This window comes from Natator depressus, chromosome 5 (genome assembly GCF_965152275.1).
Source record: "Natator depressus isolate rNatDep1 chromosome 5, rNatDep2.hap1, whole genome shotgun sequence".
NCBI classification, from domain to species: domain Eukaryota; kingdom Metazoa; phylum Chordata; order Testudines; family Cheloniidae; genus Natator; species Natator depressus.
The window spans coordinates 117,892,890-117,915,746 of NC_134238.1; the positions used below are offsets into that span (position 1 = coordinate 117,892,890).

At 41.8% G+C, this 22,857-nt stretch overlaps 1 protein-coding gene across 1 annotated transcript in view; it reads right to left on the bottom strand.

The window, feature by feature from the left end:
* MUSK (muscle associated receptor tyrosine kinase) overlaps positions 1–22,857 on the bottom strand; it is an 84,970-nt gene that overhangs the window by 30,779 nt on the left and 31,334 nt on the right. Inside the window, exon 6 of the mRNA XM_074952110.1 lies at positions 6,810–6,934. Coding sequence (XP_074808211.1) covers positions 6,810–6,934 — 125 coding nt within the window. The remainder of the gene's footprint in view (positions 1–6,809; positions 6,935–22,857) is intronic.

Here is a 22,857-nt window from a genome sequence, read left to right on the forward strand (position 1 = left end):
AATTTTTAGTATCAGTTATCCAGTGTGCTGATAGGAGTGAGATTTCTATTAACAGGAATCGGTTCTGGTTCAAGAATTCCTGTCATCCCAGTCGGAGGTCTTGCCTGCAGAAAATATCTGGCAACAGCTTTAACTAAATGTGTGTTTTCCAAATAGCACAATGCTATTGAAACTCAATTGGGTCACACACATTCAGTTTGGTTGCGCATTGTACAGTGTTCGAAATCAGCAGAAAGGAGGACTGCGGCAGGGCTTACTCACCCCCAGAGCACCCCCTTGCATTGGTGCAGGATGTAGCTGCTAGCTTCAGCTCTAGCGCCTCCTGCTGGTCACCTGACTCTGGCCCCAGTCTTCTGTGTCTCAGCCCTTCATCCAAGTCACCTAAGTTCTAACCTCTTCAGGGGTATTATAAACAAGCCCAAACAACACTGAATAGTTCTTCTGCCTTTTGGGGCTACTCAAGTCTTCTCTACTTACAGACACCATCTCAGGGCTTCCCTTGCAGGAACCTATGCTACCCTTGTACTGTGCTGCCCCCCATTGTCTCTCTCTGTGGGCCCTAGCCTTCTCTCAGTCAGAGAGACCTGTCTCCTCTGCCATTTCTTCCTCCTCCCCCAACTAAACTCCTTCAGTTTATTTATTAGGGCTTATCTCCATGCCTTTTGGCAATGAGCCAATTAGCTGCTCACCTCCCCAGGAGCAAAGCATGACTAATAAGGTGCATTCGCTAGCCTTGCAGATGATGGCGGGGTTAAGCCCTATCACACAGATGCATGCGACTATTATTATCTCTTTTTACTGCAGTGGTGGCTACGGGCCCAAATTCTGGACCAGGACCCCACTGTGCTAGGAGAGGAACAAACACAAAACCAAAAGACATCCCCGCCCCTTACATCCATGACATCAGCTTCGGAGGAAAGGAATGCATTCTTTCTTAAACATTTACCTGTGTTCATGATTAGATAATTGAGCAAAGAGAGTTTGTCCTGCCCCTACTTCTTTGGATGCAAAACTGCAATCATTCTTGCTGGTATGGAAAAGGAATTTCTTCAGAGCCTGAACCCAGGTCTCCTGGATTTCAACCAGGTGCAATAATAGTTGAGCTAGTACACCAGGCTGACTGGGCTTTAATACGTTTCTTCCTTGAAATGCTTCTCTTACATTTCAGACTTCATCCTTAGACCGTGCTGTTAGCTTCTCTGCAAGCATGGAGCCTGTCAGTTATTTTATTTTTCACCGAAACTTCTGATCCATGGATCACTGTCTCAGAATAAGCCTCCCTCCCTTCCTCTGAACTCTTCTTCCTGTGTATCCAATCAGTGCCAAAACATGAAAGGGTCTGAGTCAAGTCTGGGATCTTCTGTGGAGTTTTACTCAGCGTAATGGGCCTCAGAAAGGAAATCTGAGAACAGTGAGTCAGGACTGTTCCTTCTCAGCCTGGATCACACAATACAAAATGCTTTGCTTGCCAGGTCAGTTGATAGAAATTTCAGGAACAGGGGAATATGCTACAGTTGAAAATAATCCAATAACCAATTTCAGCTCAAGGCCTCTTTGTGTGAAAACGATCCCCTTTGACTTTGCTTGCAAACAGCAAGAGCATTACGAACTGTCTCTTGCATTATGTAAAACAGCATGAGAGAGCCTGAGGTAGCTTTTGCTGTGTTGTTGTAGCCATGTTGGTCCCAGGGTAGTAGAGAGACCAGATGGGTGAGGTAATATCTTTTATTGGACCTAAGTCTGTGGCCCAGATCTGAGGAAGCATTCTGTGTAAGCTTGAACGCTGGACTCTCTCGCCGACAGAAGTTGGTCCAAAAAAATATATTACCTCGCCCACCTTGTCTTTCTGATGTAGCTCTTGAAAATTTCAGGTAATTGTATTTTTAGACCTTACAAATTGGCTGTTAATTTTTCTACTTGGAACCTGAGATTGTCTTCATTAAATGAATTGATTTCCTTTACTTGTTAAAGAAATTGTGTACGTTTTTTTTCCCTTCCCCCAGCAGGATTTTCTTTAACTTTTTAAAATTCCATTTTGGAATCTAAGAAGGAAGAAGCTTTTACCACATCTTTGTGTTTAGCTTAATTCTCACTTGCAGTACAACAGAGAGTTATAGCTCAGTCCCTTGATGTCTTGCAATGGCTAACGAGGGGAAACGGGATTGGAACAGTATTTTTGTTTGTTTGTTCATTGGGAAGTCAAGACAGCTGCTGTTTAGAGGAACTTTCATCTTTCTGTTCCATGGCAGTTTAATGACTACAGTGCTTTCATCTCGTTAAACTTCAGGACAATTACAGGTCAGCATCCAGAGACTATAACAAACACAGACACTGCAGGGATCACAGCCTCAAATTACTCGCTGTTGCTTGCTTGCAAGTCAGTCTTTAAATACATGTGCTCGATTCCACCTGTTTCCTGGTTTAACTTTACTAAAGGCAGGCACTCATTAAAGAAAGGTCTCCTTACCATATTTAAAGCTATGTGGTCGTGAAGGCATTCCTCTTGGGACTGATTTTGCCTTGGAGGCATAGAGGCTGGAGCGGATCTGACCCCAGCCCAAACAATGCCCAGTTAAGAAATGGATTGAGTATACAAAGTTCAGCCCTTGGCTGGAGGCCAGGTGTATTGATCAGACCCTCTTTTCTCTGGGATAAGTTTGTAGTGACTGGATCTACTCAGAACAAAGGCAATAGTAAATCACCAGGTCAGGCAAAGGAGCTGGAAGTTGATGTGGGAGAAGATATTGATACTACAGACAACAGGCATTTAGGATCCTGTGCTGAGAGCTCCTTTTGATATATTGAGGCCTATTTAGTGGTAAGGGGAGGGGAGATCTTGCTTTTTGGAAGGCTCCTGCAAAGAAGGCAGAGAATTCTGTGGTTCTACTGTTTTCTCAGCTGTTCTGCCGCTCTTCCATAGGAGTGTGATCTCAGATATAAGAGCAGCGGAGAGTGGCTATGAAAGAATATAAGAACACACCTTGCCCAGCACCCAGGAGAACACAACACAGAAATCTGGAGAGTGAATGTGAATGATGGGGACCGCATGTGATTCATACTGAATACATGAACCGCAAGGCAAGCACATGGGAGTATAATGCCGCAAAGATGCCACAACTAGAAAGATAATGTAGGAGTCATCAGTTAGTGCTGTTACACATGGTCTTACAAGATCTTTTTCTTGGCATTTGGCCCCTGTTCAGTCTTGGACGCATTGTTTCTAGTTTTGTGATATCAGTGCCTTTTGGTGGAGCAGTTGCAAGCAGCAGGAGAGTTTGCTCTCTGTCTATATCTCTGTAACTCATGTTAATCCTGGGTACAAATTTTCTTCCCAGGAACCAGGTCTTGGCATTTGAGCTGTGATTCCTGAAAGAGGAGATTGCCTTGCCTGGTGTTTGTGACCGCCTGTTTTCAAGGGCTGTTGTTAATTTTACACTGAATACAAGTTGCACTAAAAAATACCCAGACTCCACCTCACTGATTTCTCCTCCAATAGAAAACTGATCTGCAAAGCCCAGCATCTGCTAGCATACCGCAGAAGGGCGAAGATGGTGCCTACCTTCTAGGTCATTACACAGCGCTCACCTCCAAAAGCTTATGCTACTAGAAAGATACACTGTCGGAAATAGGTCCCAATAACATTTGTCCTTGCAAAATATTAAACCCAGCTATAAAAAACAGTTGTGCTATACGGTCCAAAAACTGAATGCGGAAAGAGTCTGATTTTCATTCAGACCTCAAGCAAGCTTTCTCATGTAATATGCTCATCCACTTTGGGTACTCAAATATGTGTCCCTGCAGATCACAAAGCCTGCACATACTGAACCCTAATGGATAGAGGGAATCAATAGAAAAGAATATGAGGGTGAAAAGTAAAGTGTCCCTAAAGATCTTCTACCAGGGTTACTAAAGATGAATTAAAGGAATTGAGGATGTATAGAAAAGGCCATTTGACTACTCATAAGATGATATACAAGTAGCCAACTGACAAAGCAGTTAAGGCAATATTCTGCCCTTGCCATCCCTAAGCAGTGGGGTAATGGAGAGCAGAAGGTTCCTTAGCCATTCTGCCTGGGGACAGCAAGTTCGGGAGCATTCCTTGTGTATCAGCAGTTGTCATAAATATAAAGGGAAGGGTAACTACCTTTCTGTCCACAGTGCTATAAAATCCCTCCTGGCCAGAGGCAAAACCCTTTCACCTGTAAAGGGTTAAGAAGCTAGGATAACCTCGCTGGCACCTGACCAAAATGACCAATGAGGAGACAAGATACTTTCAAAGCTGGAAGAACAAAGGGTCTGTCTGTCTGTGTGATGCTTTTGCCGGGAACAGATCAGAAATGCAGCCTTATACCTGTTAGTAAGTAATCTAGCTAGAAATGTGTTACATTTCCTTTTGTTTAAATGGCTGGTAAAATAAGCTGTGCTGAATGGAATGTATATTCCTGTTTTTGTGTCTTTTTGTAACTTAAGGTTTTGCCTAGAGGGATTCTCTATGTTTTGAATCTGATTACCCTGTAAGGTATTTACCATCCTGATTTTACAGAGGTGATTCTTTTACCTTTTCTTTAATTAAAATTTTTCTTTTAAGAACATGATTGATTTTTCATTGTTCTTGGGATCCAAGGGTTTGTGTCTGTGTTCACCTGTACAAACTGGTGAGGATTTTTATCAAGCCTTCCCCAGGAAAGGGGGTGTAGGGCTTGGGGGGATATTTTTGGGGGAACATATCTCCAAGTGGGCTCTTTCCCTGTTCTTTGTTTAACACGCTTCGTGGTGGCAGCATAGGGTTCAAGGACAAGGCAAAGTTTGTACCTTGAGGAAGTTTTTAACCTAAGCTGGTAAGAATAAGCTTGGTGGGGGGGGGTCTTTCATGCAGGTCCCCACATCTGTACCCTAGAGTTCAGAGTGGGGAAGGAACCTTGACAGCAGTCTTGGGACATCACCCATAAACCAGCAGAACATGCTTCCTGGGAGTCATGTCTAATACTCAGTGGAGCTGCTGGTCCATTGCTTGTTTTAATTTTCACAGTAGAGGACATTGCTCCCCATGCCCTCGTCCTGCTGTGTGCAGCCATTCTGGGCAGGCAAAAATTTTGTCCTTAATGCAGAACATGAGTGGGGGCAGTTCACAAATTTGGAAAGCATTTTAGGCAGGATTTTTTGCAGGTTCTAGCAGTACCTGCATTAATACAGAGAGATCATAAAAAGTTATTGTCAATGGGGAATCATCAAATAGGGCTGTTTCTAAAGGGATCGGTACTGGGTCTGATGCTATTCAACATTTCTATCAGTGATCTGAAATTAACTATTAAATCACAGCAGATCAAATTTGCAGATGGCACAAGGATTGGTAGAGTGGTCAATAAGGATGAGGACAGGGCGGTCATGCAGCGCGATCTGGATGGCTTGATAAGCTGGGCCCATTTAAACAAAACGCATTTTAATACAGCCAAAGGTCATTCAGCTATGAACAAAGAATATAGGTCATACCTACAAAATGGGGGACTGTGTCCTGGAAAGCAGTGACTCTAAAAAGGATTTAGGGGATATAATGGACAAGTAACTCAACATGCGTGATGCTATGGCAAAAGAAGGTCTGATGAGCTCCTTGGAGGGTCATGAGCAGGTTTAGGGAGGTGATTTTACCTCTGTATATGGCATTGGTGAGACTGGTAATAGAATCATATCTTCTGGTGTCCACATTTTAAAAAGTATGTTGAAAATTGCACAGGATGCAGAGACACAAAATGATTTGAGGGCTGTAGACAACGCCTTACGGTGAGAGACTTCAAGAACTCAAACTGTTTAGATCAGCAGAAAGAACATTGAGAACTGATTTGGTTATGGTGCATAAGTACTTTCACAGAGAGTAGATACCAGGTACCGAAAGGCTTCTCAATCAAAGTAGAAAGGCAGAACAAGAAACAAGACATTAAAACCAGACAAATTCAAATTAGAAATAAGGCACGCTTTTTTAACGGTGAGGGAGATTAAGCATTGGACCATATTACCAAGGGACGTGGTGGATTCTCCAACTCTGAATGTTTTCTGATCAAGATTGGGTGCCTTTCCGGAAGACATGCTTTAGCAAAACACAAGTTATTGGGCTTATTACAGGTATAACTGGGTGAAATTTAAGGTCCTGTGTTACACAGGAGGTCAGACTAGATGACCCAATGGCTCTTTCTGGCCTTAAAGTCAATGAACCTATAAATGTTATGTGTGGGCAGTTTGTTATAAAGATATCTTGCCCTAATATATCCTGGCACATACCCTCCCCGCAATCTAGCTACGAGAACATCAACCTGGTACTAACATCTCACAGCAGTCCCATGCTATGGTTCTCTCTGTAAACAGAGTCAGCATGTCATCTTTTTGCCCTATTATTGTTGATATATTTGGCTACCTATCAAAGGGATCATTAAAAGGCAAGTCAGAAAAGACGGTGAGAAAAGCCCCATAAAACACTAAATCAAACCTGCAGCTCTACTAACGTAGAGCACTACTACTAATAACCATACTTCACACGCTTTGCATCTAAGGATTACCAAGCACTTTGCAGTCATGAACAGGTCACTCAACCCAACATCTCAACGAAGCAGGTAAGCACTGTACGATTATCCACAGTTTACAGATGGGGACAATGAGACTCGGCGAGGTTCAATGATTTGTCCACGGTGGCACGCCACATCATTTCAGACAGGAATAGAACCCAACTTCCTGACTCCCAGTTCTGTGTTTTATTCATTAGATCATGCTGCTTCCTGATGCCAGCCCTCATTAGTCAGAGGTATAAAAGGAGCACTTACAGCTTTTCCATTTTCAAGCCACGTGACAGTGGGAATGGGAATGCCTGTTGCTGCACACCGCAGAGTCACCACAGACCCAAAGGTGACATTGTGGGATTCAGGAGCCTTCAGGATTCTGGCAAAAACTGTTAAGAAGACAAAGGTACTAGTTAAGTGACGATTTAAAGATGAAGCTCAGACACTCTTCCTCTTCAGTAAATCTTGAAAGAGGTGGCAGTCCAAGCCCTGCAGTGAATAAAAACATTGCATACATTCACTCGTAAATGAGAGACCTTTTTTTTTCCCCACAAGACTGTCATCTTTAAATACACTACACAATACTAGCCAAATTTTGCCTTCCGATTTTTGTGGGCAACTCCAACAAACTGCAGAGGTGCATGTGCAAGAATTTGGAGGGCAGAGTTTGGTGTAGTGGGATAAACCCATGTACAGTGCATTGGTGTGGGGCAATTTACAATAAATGCACAACAAGCTGTTTCTGCACGGCATAACCTGATCTCTTGTCTACAAATAGTGAAACCTATTTTAAGCTGTTGCCCAAGGAACCAGCAGAAATCAGTCATGCACACCATTAACAAGGCAGGGGGAGGTGCCTTTCACTAAAGTTCAGACAGAATTGTACTGGGAACCTTGGAGATAAGGTCTTACCACAGAAAATCCCCGGCTCCTGAAATTTTCCACCGAGAGGCAGAACTTGCAGAGGTCAAGGTTCTATGGGAAAGCAGGGTCGAACCACATGGATCCAAGAGCAACCATGAGCTGTCTCTCTGTCCCCACACAGCTCCATACCCTGTCCACACCCAGTGCTGGCAGCATGTCAGCTAGTGGTCACAAAATAGGAATTTTTCTGCAGTAATTTTTTACCTTTTTTGGAAAAAAAAATCCAAACTGAAATATTTAGATTCTGAAATGCCACCCCATTGCCTCATGATCTCCTTGATTGTCCAGGCTCCCTCATCAGATTAATCTCCCCTGATACACTACGGGCACCTCTGTTGGCAAGGGGAACTAATGCATCATGGGGGTCCCTGAACCTGGTGCATATTGGGAGAGGTAGTCTGGCTGGGGAGCCCAGCCCAGAGAGGAGAATGGGCTCATGAGATTTTCCCAGTTGAAATATTTTGGGTTTTGGCCCCAAATTGAGAATATTTTTGAAATCACTCCAATAGGCGTCAAGGAACCCACAGGTTAAGAACTGCTCACAGGAGACCGTGTCATACTATCAGGTTTTAAGTAGAAATCTCCACTGAAATCATCAGGAACTTCTACTTAAAAACTGATGGCATGAAATCATTAACTTGGCGGTGCTTTTAGTAGAGTAGGATTCACAGTATGAGACAAAGTTTCCCCAACAACCTTACGTACCCCAGACTCCCAGAAGCTTGCCAGACGTCCACCTCTTACCCCTAATAACACCAAGTTCTCTCCTGCCAGTATGACCCAACAAAGTCTTAATGTCAACTGACAAGGGGGTGCAAAGGGGTACAGGTATCTCCTGGTTCTGATAAGTACATTCAAGTTCATCAAAGAATGCCACGTGAGGTCTCCAATGAAAGCCAATGTCACGCTGGTCACCGGTCTCATTGTGAAATGTATGTACATGCACTATGCAAGGAGTTACGTATCAATCAGAAAATTGTTCTTAAGCACGTAAGTTAAGAACAGGTCACCAAAAGGTGATATGCCTGAGTCTGGTTCCTCCAGACAAGAGGTAGGAAACATGTCTCTCCATCAGGATGTCAGTGAAGCACTGTAAGCTAGCACAGCAAAGGCACATTTACATACAAAGTCAAATGTTAATGGAGAGATGTAAGCTCAATGAGAAAGGAGCTCACAGGAAAAAACAAGCCATGGGGGTATCATCTCTAACGGTACAGACAATGAACTTTGGCGTTATTACTAAAAGGCAAAGAAGTCTCTGTTATCCAGCACCAAGGAAGTAACCAGACAGTGTGCTTGCATTCATGAAAGTGGGGTCTCAGCCTGCCTTGGTTGGAAATGCTGCAAAGGACTTTGAGTGAGACAAACTTCTTTAGACAGGAGGTTAACATGCTAGTTAAGTTTAGTCTCTAGAAAGTGTGTTACGATTTTGTTTTATATTTAACCATTTGCTTCCATTATCCTCACTCACCATCTCCTGAATCTCTGTCTTTGACCATAAACTTATTTGTGTTCACTATAAACATATCCCAGTGCTGTGGTGTTAAGCAAAGTGCTGGTCCTGAATTGAATCTTACAAGCTGGTATGTTCTGTTCTTTTGGGAACAGCAGGCCTGGTAATTCTGTGAGTTGGATAAGGGTCTGGACACTGCAGGGAACAGAGAGCGAGGCCTGAAAGGCAGAGGGTGGTGGTGGTTTCAGGGAGCTGATCCACAGCAGGCACGGACAAGACTGATTCATGTTAAGGGCAGGTGGTGGTGAGTAGCCTCACAACCCTGGGTACTCCTGGGGCAGAGGGAAACAGGACAAAGCTAATGGGAAGGAGGGATTGGGGAGGTTAAGGGGGGAAAAGGGCAAAATGAGGGAATGTTCCCCACCGATCATATAGACTCCCTACTCCTACCTCCTGCAAGTCCTTCCTCCTTCTACCCCTATAAGAACACCAATTTTCTCCACCCCCTTCCCCAACAATCCCTCTTCCAGACTCTGCCCGCACACCCATTCCAGCAGCTCCTGGCTCCTTCCAATACCCTGGTCCCTGCTGGTTTCCTGAATGCTTATTATGGGGGGAGTTGTAATGAGGCCCTGAGTTCCTCCCAGATCCCTTTGCTTTGAGGTGAGCTGAAATAGGTTCCTGCTTCCTCCCCCTGCTGCTGCCACTGACTGAAGGACCCAGAGAGGGAAATCAGTGGCTCTCTCTCACCATGAAGGAATGTCACACATGGATCGAATCTGCAGGTATTTCAGACTCTGGGAGCACTGGCTCACAAGATTACCAGACTGGATCAAACCATCTAGTTCAGTATCCTGTCACCAAGAGTGGCCAGGAGTACGGTACCAGAAACCCCCCAGAAGTCAATTATGAGATAACTTGCCCTCAGGGAAAGTTTTCTCCTAGTCCCCCATAGTAAGAGTCTGGCTTATGCCCTGAAGCATGAGGGTTTACAGCCCTTCTTGTTTATTTTTAAACAATATTTACTATAATAGCTCTCGGTATTCCAGTTATTCACAGAAATGTCTGCTCCTATGTGAATCCTGCTGAGCTCTGCAGGGTAAGAGACAGGCATGGAACTTGTGGGGATTCCAATGCATTCAGGCTGTGCTTGCAGGCCTTGCAAACTCTGCTGCTATTGAGATGGGGTTGATGGACACAGAACACTGAATGCGTAATGTTTGAGCATGATCTAAGGTCTTGATAATGGCAGTTATGCTCTGGGTTGCATTAGGGGCTGGAGGAAAAACCCCCTGCCCTAGGCAGAGCTCAGGAAAGCTTGGTGCCAGCCCTGCCAATAGCATAGTCATACACGGAGACTGTGAGCCAGCTCTGCTAATCATCATGGATGTGGGAAGATGCGGCCAAGGCTTCGTCTCTTCCTTGCTCTTTCTGCTCCAAGAGGGCACTAGCAAGAAGTTGTCACTATATACAGGAGACTTGGACACTCCCCTAGTCTTATGCACATGGTCATGGTCCAACAAGGGTACGTCTACATTGCAACGGTGAGCGAACCTCCCAGCCCAGGTAGACAGACTCATGATAGCGGGCCTTGAGCTAGTGCTAGTAGGGTTCAAGCTAGCGTGCTAAAAATAGCAATGTGTTTGTTCTGGCTCAGGCTGGAGCTTGGGCTCTCAAGCCTAGGAACTTGGGTGGAATTGAGAGCCTGAGCTTCCTCCTGAGCTGGAATGGCCAGATTGCTATTTTTAGTGCACTAGCTTGAGCCTGGCTTGTACAAGTCTAGCTACCTGAGCAGGGAGACTCGCTCCCAGCTGTCCTGTAGACATACCCCAACAGTCTGGCCCTTTACTATATAGTCACTAGTGTGTCTCCATCTTCTACAAACTCTCTTCAGTGAGTGTTGTAGGGGTCTTTTCTTCTGAAAGACCACATACATACAAGACTAGCATTTACATGAAAAGAATATCCTTATTCATTGTCTTGGGAAGGTAATTTGAACGCATTATCTTCCTATATCCTTGAACCTGGTGTTTGCGCTGTATATAGAAATGAGCACTTGTAAGACACAGGTTTCATCTAGTTTCACAGGACCTAAGTTAGCTATTTACATTTTGCTCTGGTTATGCAGGCTTGGCAGAATTGGATTTTTTTTTGTATAATTCTGATGGATAATATTGATGTTTATTTTTAAGTATTAAGATTTCCGTCGATTTTAAATTTTCACAGTCGAGCTAAATAGTTTTTAAGCACTTTTTTACGCTTTTATTGATTTAAATTTTCACAGTTATGGGAAGTTATGAGGGGGGTGTCAGACAATTATTTAATGACAGTGTATACGCAGAGATTTAAAAGGTTAAAGCTTTATAATTTTTAGGATTGTCAATTAATTGCAGCTAGCTCACGCGATTAACTCAAAAAGATTAATCGCAGTTTTAATCGCACCATTAAACAATAGAATACCAATTGAAATTTATTAAATATTTGTGGATGTTTTCTACATTTTCAAATATATTGATTTCAATTACAACACAGAATACAAAGTGTACAGTGCTCACTTTATATTTATTTTTATTACAAATATTTGGACTGTAAAAATGACAAACAAAAGAAATAGTATTTTTCAATTCACCTCCTACACCTCCTATTGTAGTGCAGTCTCTTTATCGTGAAAGTTCAGCCTAAAAAATGTAGATTTTTTTTGTTAACTGCACTCAATAACCAAACAATGTAAAACTTTAGAGCCTACAAGTCCACTCATTCCTACTTCTTGTTCAGCCAATCACTAAGACAAACAAGTTTGTTTACATTTACAGGAGATAATGCTGCCCACTTCTTATGTACAATGTCATCTGAAAGTGAAAAAAGGCATTCACATGGCACTTTTGTAGCCAGCATTGCAAGGTATTTATGTGCCAGATATGCTAAACATTCATATGCCTCTTCACGCTTTGACCACCATTCCTGAGGACATGCTTCCGTGCTGATGATGCTTGTTCAAAAAAATGTGTTAATTAAATTGTGACTGAACTTCTTGGAGGAGAATTGTATGTCTCCTGCTCCATGGTTTTACCCACATTTTACCTTTTTTTTTTTTTTTGTGTGTTCTGGTAGTCTAGGATGATGACCCAGCATATGTTGTTTGATTTCAGAATAGTTTCACTGCAGATTTGACAAAACATAAAGATTTCTAAAGATAGCTATAGCACTCAACCCAAGGTTTAAGAAAATGAAGTGCCATCCAAAATCTGAGAGGGATGAGGTCTGGAGCATACTTTCAGAAGTTTTAAAAGAGCAACACTCTGACACAGAAACTACAGAACCCAAACCACCAAAAAAGAAAATCAACCTTCTGCTGGTGGCATCTGACTCAGATGATGAAAATGAACATGCATTGGTCCGCACTGCTTTGGATCGTTATCGAGTAGAACCCATCATCCGCATGGACGCATGTCCTCTGGAATGGTGGTTGAAGCATGAAGGGACATATGAATCTTTAGTGCATCTGGCACATAAATATCTTGTGGCGCTGGCTACAACAATGCCATGAGAACGCCTGTTCTCACTTTCAGGTGACATTATAAACAAGAAGCGGGCAGCATTATCTCCTGCAAATATAACCAAGCATTTGTCTGAGTGATTGGCTGAACAAGAAGTAGGACTGAATGGACTTGTAGACTCTCTAAAGTTTTACATTTTTATTTTTGAATGCAGTTATTTTTGTACATCTCCATTTATAAGTTCAACTCTCATGATAAAGAGATTGCACTACAGTATTTGTATTAGGTAAATTGAAAAATACTGTTTCTTTTGTTTTTTTACAGTGCAAATATTTGTAATCAGAAATAAATATAAAGTGAGCATTGTACACTTTGTATTCTGTGCTGTAATTGAAATCAATATATTTCAAAATGTAGAAAATGTCCAAAATACTTAAATAAATGGTATTCTATTATTGTTTAACAGCACAATTGTGCAATTAATCACAATTAATTTTTTAATCACGCGATTAATGGCTATTCATTTTTAATCGCTTTTCAGCCCTAATAATTGTTAAAATATCACATGTCAAAATATACAGTGTAAATATCATTAAACCAAACTCAAATAAGTTCTCAAGAAGCATTTTTCTTACTTTGCCTATCTGTAAGCGTAGATTATCATCTATGGAAATACTCCGTCGGTTTGTGTGTGTATGGTATGAAATTGGCACTTATCGACATTGACCTATAAAAATCTAATCCTCCCAAGGCTATGGTAATTGCAGCTTTACATATCAGCAGTCTTTTTTTAGGATTCCTTGGCAATCTATATGGGATACAAAAGTCTTTTCACAGTGGAGAAATTCCTCTGCAAGCTGGAGCATTTAACATGCAGTCAGATATTCCATTGATGCAGTCTGTCCTACTATTAGCTGGGGTTCTTTCATCTCCCCGTTCACTACTATCCATAAATCTTGGAGCTCTCCCTAGAATACGGTTGTTTTGAAAAGCTATTACCTTGCTAGGAAAAAACATGCTTTGATACTAGACACTGTAGCTTAGAAGCTGAAGGCTTATTCCTCTGGATGAGCATGCTGTGGTTTTATCCCTTCTTCCTGCACAGAAATGGAATTGTCTGATATTCATCTCAGCGGGATGCTGTACCACTACTGACTCCAGATTGTACCCACACACAACGCCACACATCCTGATTGACTCAGGGGGGGTCCAATTTGCATAATGACAGTACAGCCAACACTACTGCCAACCCTAAATATTCATAAACCGTGAGGTCAGGAGCCAAAAAACCGTGAGATCGATCTTTAAAAGTGTGAGATTTTAATAAAAATAATACAGTTGGATTCTTTTTATTTCCTGTCTAGTTTCTGAACCTTTCAGGTGTGCTTGTGTCACATTTTCAAGCTTTGCTTTGCAACCAGGAAGGCTTTAAAAAGTAAGTTTCTTACTTTTTAAATAAATGAAAGCTGAGATTCTCATATAGTCTCACAAAATCACTTGCCTCCAGGAGCTGAGGCTGTAAGAAAAACACCAAGTATCACAAGACGCATAATAAAATCGTGAGAGCTGGCAACACTGATTAATAAAACCCTGTACTCTGACTGGCTGCATGACATTATTGGTGGTGGTGGTGTGTGTGTAAGAGAGAGAAAAATCAAGCAGATTCCATATGGAATCCATATGATCCATGTTTAATCAGAGTCCACCTCTGCTGCTGCGAGTCCCTGATCTCGCTTTATTGAAGAATCCATTTGGACTGTGAGCAGGATCTACTCCCCTAGTGTCAGCTGCAGAGATTGTGCTTCACTTGACCAGTTCTGGGGATTGGCATGAAATTCATGACTACATGCAGTTCTACACGGCAGTCGTGGTGATGCATGTCCATACAACATAATGTATGATGTTTTTTCAACATGGCATTTGGAGAATTACTGGGATTTCATGCAGATTAATTGGAAATGTTAGAGGGTAAAAATGTCATAGTTTACATAGCTGACCTTTCAAGAAAAAGCTAACCCCAAGTCTCGTTGTCTCTGACCCATCTCAGTTTAAATTCCTCAGAAAGAATTAATGAATGTGATGGATCGGGATCTAGATGACTGTACTTCTTATTGTCAAGAAGAGTGACTGACTTTGCAAAATATTTGTATGCTTTTATGAAGCATCTTGTGGGGCATGCACAAACAAAACCAAACCAAAATCACCCAAAGTCCTCAGTGGAAAGGAGGTGCTTTCAATCTATTTATTGCACTTTGGGTATAAAACGACTGGTGGAAAATATGTGGACATAGGCCAAGATTTAAAAAAAATCAGTGCCTAAAGTTAGGCTCCTAAATCTTGTTAGTCATCCAAATAAAAAGCCCCCATGTTGCCACCTCTCATGATTTTATCCCAAGTCTCTTGATAGTTGATGTTTTTTCTTAAAACCCCAGCTGCTGGAGTCAAGTGATTGCACGAGACTCTCAGCTTTCATTTTTTATAAAAGAGTAAATTTTTAGCCCTCGTGGCTGCAGACTGAAACCTGAAACCAATCAAGCCCTATATTAACAAAGGGCCAGATCCTGTAACCCTTGCTCATGCAAAACTCCCATTGATGACAGTAGGAGCATTCTGTTTTAAAGGACTGAGGGGTCAGGTGCCCCACTTGGGAAGAAAAACAGTACTAATTAAAAGGAAAAGAAAAGTCAGTCCGCATATCTATTCAAGGGACATCATCATAGGACCTAACCACATCAGCCACACCATCAGGGGCTCGTTCACCTGCACATCTACCAATGTGATATATGCCATCATGTGCCAGAAATGCCTCTCTGCCATGTACATTGGCCAAACCAGACAGTCTCTATGCAAAAGAATAAATGGACACAAATCTGACATCAGGAACTATAACATTCAAAAACCAGTAGGAGAACACTTCAACCTCCCTGGTCACTCAATAACAGACCTAAAAGTGGCAATTCTTCAACAACAAAACTTCAAAAACAGACTCCAACGTGAAACTGCAGAACTGGAATTAATTTGCAAACTGGACACCATGAAATTAGGCCTGAATAAAGACTGGGAGTGGTTGGGTCATTACAAAACCTAATTTTCCCCATATTAATTTCCCCCTACTGTTACTCACATCTTCTTGTCAACTGTTTGAAATGAGCCACTCTCATTACCACTACAAAAGTGATTTTTCCTCCCTTGGTATCCTACTGTTAATTGAATTGTCTTTTTAGACTGACCTCCCACTTGATATGGCAACTCCTATCTTTTCATGTGCTGTGTATTGATACCTGCTACTGTATTTTCCACTCCATGCATCTGATGAAGTGGGTTCTAGCCCATGAAAGATTTATGCCCAAATAAATTTGTTAGTCTCTAAGGTGCCACAAGGACTCCTTGTTGTTTTTGCAAGGAGTTTAGTCATTCAAATTTGTGAGAATGTGTTTTAATCTTTTCATGACATAAAAGATTTTGTGGCTGTATTAAAATCCTATTGTTTGGACTGGATGATATTACTTCATTCTCAGAAATGAGAGCAGCTGGCCTCAGAACAGATGTCTCCTAGTAAGCCTGTAGTGATATAGTACATCATTTAGCAGGGCTGTAAAACAATGGAGGACATTTATTAGGGGGCTTGGGATGAAGCTTAGTGTGCTGGCCTGGCTTATGACTGGCCAGATTTCATTTCTCGTTAATACAAGTAAGGAATTCAGTATTTTCCATTTTTTAAATAAATTTGAGAAGTCCTCAAATTAGCACCCCAGCTTGGCAAATCTTAATGTAGATCCCATTTCTTAGAACACGGGGTCCCATCTGGAGGTTGTCTCTTCAGTGGTAGTGACAAACGTTTTCTTTCCTGTTAATAAAGACATTTTTCGTGGGGGGAGGGGTGTGTGTGTGTGTGCGTGCGAGAGAGAGGATTAACAGCCTTGGAGATTGAAGTCCCCTCTATTTAACTACAGAGCTGGTACAGCATGGGGACAGGCAGTGCCAGATTCTCTGCCAGTACAATAGGAAAAATTCATCCCTGACTTGCCTTCAGTGGCATTGTACCCCATTATCCCAGGACTGAGTGTGAGAGGGTAGTTCAGTCTCCATGACCTATTGTGCCCGTGGCTTCCCAGCTGCCAACCAGCGTGCCAGTTACTTCCAATAGCAGTGATGTGTCCACTGTGATCCGGACTGAGATATATCTAAGGATGTTCATTGTTTATTACACTAGATTTTCACAACAGCTCCCATTTAGGTACCCAAGTGAAACTGCTCAGTGCTTGAAAATCTGGCTTCATTTGGCTGCCTAAATGGGAACTGAGCCCTTTTGAAAATCTGTCCTAGTACATGTATTTCAGTACTGCTCAGAGTCCCCAGTCAGGATCGAATCTGTGCTGAAGAAATATAGACACAGCCCCTGCCCCAAGGCGCTTACAGGTTAAGAAATATAAAGATTTTCTCCATCAATCCATCTCCTGCTTTGCCCTGGAATGAAGTCATATTCTTCTGGTTATATATTATATTAAACTCCCTAGTTTATTGCCATGGAAATAGTTTTGCTCTCACCACTGTGGGTCTTATTTTGAAATATACCTCAGGTTTCATGCTCCCAGTTTTGTCTCTGTACATAATTAAAGGAAACGTTTTATGGTTATAAATAATTGCAGGTGCATTCTTTGGCATGGGGAGGTCTAGGGCAAAATTTTCAAACCTGGCACCTAAATCCATACATCGGTAGAAAAATAAGTGGCCTAATTTTCAAAGGTATTGAGCTCCCACCCATTACAGCTCTTGAAATTAGTGTTAGCACAACACTTCTGGAAATCAGGCTTCCTATTTAGATGCCTAGGTATGGATTTAGTTGCCTAACTTCAGGCACCGACTTTTGAAAACTTGCCCATAACTACCTTGTTGCTAGAAAATGTACTTGCAAGATTTTGCACACACAACATTTTCTATGGCAGAAAAAAAAACTTTGCTGAAGGAACACTAAGAGGAGAAACTCTACTGGGAGGGAAAATCCCTCTTTGAACAGGAATATATCTCATTTGTTCTAACAGAAATGAGGATAGTATGAAAGATATGTAACTGTTTATGAAGTGTGTTTATTTGTGGTATATTTTTAAAGCTCTCTCTATTTTGGTAGCTTATCTTTAAGGGCCGGCTTCCCTGCCATTCCATACACAGTCAAAACTGTCACTGAAGCCAATGTAAGATTCTGGAGGAAGTTTTAGCAGAGCTAGTGCTGTGGTGGGGTATAGATTGGGAATCAGGAGATCTGGGTTCAGTTCCCACAGACTTCACACATGATCTTAAGCAAATCACTTACTCTCTCCCTGCGGCAGTTCCCCCATCCGATTGCTGCAGAGGTGCACGTGGATCAGACTGAGACTTCTCTTAGAGGAGAGTCTACTGATAGAGATTCTCTAGGTTTTCGTCAGGAGGAGAGGATGGAAGAGGATAAAGTATGGGCCAGATCAGACGAGAAACATTTACATAAAGAATCTGACCCATCAGAAAAGGGCAGACAAATAAACAGTGACAAGTTTTTAAAGTGCTTGTACACAAATGCTAGAAGTCTAAGTAATAAGATGGGTGAACTAGAGTATCTCGTGTTAAAGGAGGATATTGATATAATAGGCATCACAGAAACCTGGTGGAGTGAGGACAATCAATGGGACACAATCATTCCAGGGTACAAAATATATCGGAAAGACAGAACAGGTCGTGCGGGGCGAGGGGGGTGAGTGGCACTATATGTGAAAGACAATATAGAATCAAATGAAATAAAAATTTTAAATGAATCCACATGTTCCATAGAATCTCTATGGATAGTAATTCCATGCTCTAATAAGAATATAACAGTAGGGATCTATTATTGACCACCTGACCAGGATAGTGATAGTGACTGTCAAGGTTCCTTCCCCACTCTGAACTCTAGGGTACAGATGTGGGGACCTGCATGAAAAACCCCTTAAGCTTATTTTTACCAGCTTAGGTTAAAACTTCCCCAAGGTACAAACTATTTTACCTTTTGCCCCTGGACTTTATTGCTGCTACCACCAAGCGTCTAACAAATATAACAGGGAAAGAGCCCACTTGGAAACGTCTTTCCCCCCAAAATCCCCCCAAGCCCTACACCCCCTTTCCTGGGGAAGGCTTGATAAAAATCCTCACCAATTTGCATAGGTGAACACAGACCCAAACCCTTGGATCTTAAGAACAATGAAAAAGCAATCAGGTTCTTAAAAGAAGAATTTTAATTGAAGAAAAAGTAAAAGAATCACCTCTGTAAAATCAGGATGGTAAATACCTTACAGGGTAATCAGATTCAAAACATAGAGAATCCCTCTAGGCAAAACCTTAAGTTACAAAAAGACACAAAAACAGGAATATACATTCCATTCAGCACAACTTATTTTATCAGCCATTTAAACAAAACAGAATTTAACGCATATCTAACTAGATTGCTTATTAACCCTTTACAGGAGTTCTGACCTGCATTCCTGCTCTGGTTCCAGCATAGGCAACACACAGACAGAGAGAACCTTTGTTTCTCCCCCCCTCCAGCTTTGAAAGTATCTTGTCTCCTCATTGGTCATTTTGGTCAGGTGCCAGCGAGGTTATCCTAGCTTCTTAACCCTTTACAGGTGAAAGGGTTTTTCCTCTGGCCAGAAGGGATTTAAAGGTGTTTACCCTTCCCTTTATATTTATGACAGTGATGATGAAATGCTAAGGGAGATTAGAGAGGCTAACAAAATAAAGAACTCAATAATACTGGGGGATTTCAATTATCCCCATATTGACTGGGTTCATGTCACCTCAGGACCAAATGCAGAGACAAAGTTTCTCGATACTTTAAATGACTGCTTCTTGGAGCAGCTGGTACAGGAACCCACAAAAGGAGAGGCAACTCTTGATCTAGTCCTGAGTGGAGTGCAGGATCTGGTCCAAAAAGGCATCTTTTAAAAAGTGGAAGTCAAATCCTAGTGAGGTAAATAGAAAGGAGCATAAACACTGCCAAATTAAATGTAAAAATGTAATAAGAAAAGCCAAAAAGGAGTTTGAAGAACAGCTAGCCAAAAACTCAAAAGGTAATAACAAAATGTTTTTTAAGTACATCAGAAGCAGGAAGCTTGCTAAACAACCAGTCCAGCCCCTGGACGATCGAGATACAAAAGGAGCACTTAAAGACGATAAAGTCATCTCAGAGAAACTAAATGAATTCTTTGCTTCAGTCTTCACGGCTGAGGATGTTAGGGAGATTCCCAAACCTGAGCCGTCTTTTGTAGGTGACAAATCTGAGGAATTGTCACAGATTGAAATGTCACTAGAGGAGGTTTTGGAATTAATTGAGGAACTTAACAGTAACAAGTCACCAGGACCAGATGGCATTCACCCAAGAGTTCTGAAAGAGCTCAAATGTGAAATTGTGGAACTATTAACTATGGTTTGTAACCTGTCCTTTAAATCAGCTACTGTACCCAATGAGTTGGAAGATAGCTAATTTAACGCCAATATTTAAGAAGAGCTCTAGTGGTGTTCCTGGCAATTACAGACCGGTAAGTCTAACATCAGTACCGGGCAAATTAGTTGGAACAATAGTAAAGAATAAAATTGTCAGACACATAGAAGAACATAAATTGTTGTGCAAAAGTCAATATAGCTTCTGTAAAGGGAGATCATGTCTTACTAATCTATTAGAGTTCTTTGAGGGGGTCAACAAACATGTGGACAAAGGGGATCCAGTGGACATAGTGTACTTAGATTTCCAGAAAGCCTTTGACAAGGTCCCTCACCAAAGGCTCTTAGGTAAATTAAGTTGTCATGGGATAAGAGGGAAGATCCTTTCATGGGTTGAGAACTGGTTAAAAGACAGGGAACAAAGGGTAGGAATAAATGGTAAATTTTCAGATTGGAGAGGGGTAACTAGTGGTGTTCCCCAAGGGTCAGTCCTAGGACCAATCCTATTCAACTTATTCCTAAATGATCTGGAGAAAGGGGTAAACGGTGAGGTGGCAAAGTTTGCAGATGATACTAAACTACTCAAGATAGTTAAGACCAAAGCAGACTGTGAAGAACTTCAAAAAGATCTCACAAAACTAAGTGATTGGGCAACAAAATGGCAAATGAAATTGAATGTGGATAAATGTAAAGTAATGCACATTGGAAAAAATAATCCCAACTATACACACAATATGATGGGGGCTAATTTAGCTACAACTAATCAGGAGAAAGATCTTGGAGTCATCGTGGCTGGTTCTCTGAAGACGTCCACGCAGTGTGCAGCGGCAGTCAAAAAAGCAAACGGGATGATAGGAATCATTAAAAAAGGGATAGAGAATAAGACGGAGAATATCTTATTGCCCTTATATAAATCCATGGTACGCCCACATCTTGAATACTGCATACAGATGTGGTCCCCTCAACTCAAAAAAGATATACTGGCATTAGAAAAGGTTCAGAGAAGGGCAACTAAAATGATTAGGGGTTTGGAACGGGTCCCATATGAGGAGAGATTAAAGAGGCTAGGACTTTTCAGCTTGGAAAAGAGGAGACTAAGGGGAGATAGGATAGAGGTATATAAAATCATGAGTGGTGTGGAGAAAGTGAATAAGGAAAAGTTATTTACTTGTTCCCATAATATAAGAACTAGGGGCCACCATATGAAATTAATGGGCAGCAGGTTTAAAACAAATAAAAGGAAGTTCTTCTTCACACAGCGCACAGTCAACCTGTGGAACTCCTTGCCTGAGGAGGTTGTGAAGGCTAGGACTATAACAGGGTTTAAGAATGAACTGGATAAATTCATGGAGGTTAAGTCCATTAATGGCTATTAGCCAGGATGGGTAAGGAATGGTGTCCCTAGCCTCTGATTGTCAGAGGGTGGAGATGAATGGCAGGAGAGAGATCACTTGATCATTACCTGTTAGGTTCACTCCCTCTGGGGCACCTGGCATTGGTCACTGTCAGTAGACAGGATACTGGGCTGGATGGACCTTTGGTCTGACCCAGTATGGCAATTCTTATGTTCTTATGTTCATCTGTACAATGGAGATGATCATACTTTCTCCTATCCTTTCCCTGTCTTGGTTGTCTTTTTTTAAAAATATTCCCTTGCTCAAAAATAATTTATGGATTTGATGCAGAAATTATTGGGTAAGGTTCTCTGATCTGTGTCATACAGGATGTCAGACTCGATCTTAATGGTTCCTTCTGGCCTTAAAATCTATGAATCTTGTCTATTTACATCGTGAGGTCTTTAGGGCATAGATTGCTTCTTACTATGTGTTTGTGGAGTGTGACAGATGTGAATTCTGGGAAGCATAAGGAGTTCAGAAGACTATTGAAATGTGCCAGAGAGGCATGGAGTTTTGGGACAATAAGTGTTAAGCGGGGGGAATCCCTGAGGAACAGTTAATCCAAATTCCACAACTCTGATTATACAAAAGCACAGCCTATTTTGTATCTAGGGCCTGAGGAGAGAGCCATCAACTGGCGATTGATTATCTGGTCCTGGAGACTGGAGATAAAAGGCCCAAACTGTATCAAGAAACAGCTGAACTGTCCAGTCAGGGTTCTGGTTCCTCATCCAAAAACTGACATGAACATGTAATCAAGTGAGCAAACCCAGTTGTGGAACTGGAAAGAGTGACACCTACCAGACCCCTCAGTTGGAGCTGAGGTAGGCTCTGGTCAGCTTTTAGCACGCGTGTAGGCTCTTTTATTGTTCTTAATATTTTTTCTCTGTAATGCTTTTACCTTAAGAATCAATGTGCTTGCTAAGAACGAGCTGTGTGGTAACTTTTAACTGCTGCAATACACTGGTTAGAGCCCTCAGAGAGAAAGCAAAGCACAATGTTGGCCTTCGGTCTGACTGGCTTGCTGGGGATATCACAGTGTTAGGCAGCCTTAAAACCTGTCAGGAGGGAGAAAGACGTGGGTCACCATACAAGAGAGGTGATGGCTGAGGAGCCAGAAACCATAAGTGGGTGCCCTTCAGGGACCACAGAGGGGAAATACAGGTGCAATTACCCTGAAACTGAGACATACAATTTCTAGTACAATGGGACAGTGCCTGTAGCCACTACTGCAATACAAATAAATAAATAAATAATCAAATGTCATAAGAGAAGGTGAATTGTGCCTTTATAACCCTCCTCCAAAGATAAAAAATGTTTTCCAGCACTTTAAGTCTTTTCTATCATCTCCAGTGCATTTGACCAGAGAAAGAGGATAAAGAAAGTAAAATAAGATCATTAGTTTGTGAGAAAGCACTTCTTGCATTACTTGCATTACTTTTGGGGTCTGATCTCTTATTGAATGTCCCTTTGGAACATAGGCAGTTCTTTTTCTTTTCGGCAACAGAAAAAAAGTGAACCTGTGCAAGATACAGGTGGTATCTGTGTTGACAAAATCAGTTTATTTAGCACAATACATTCCCGTCAACTTTATC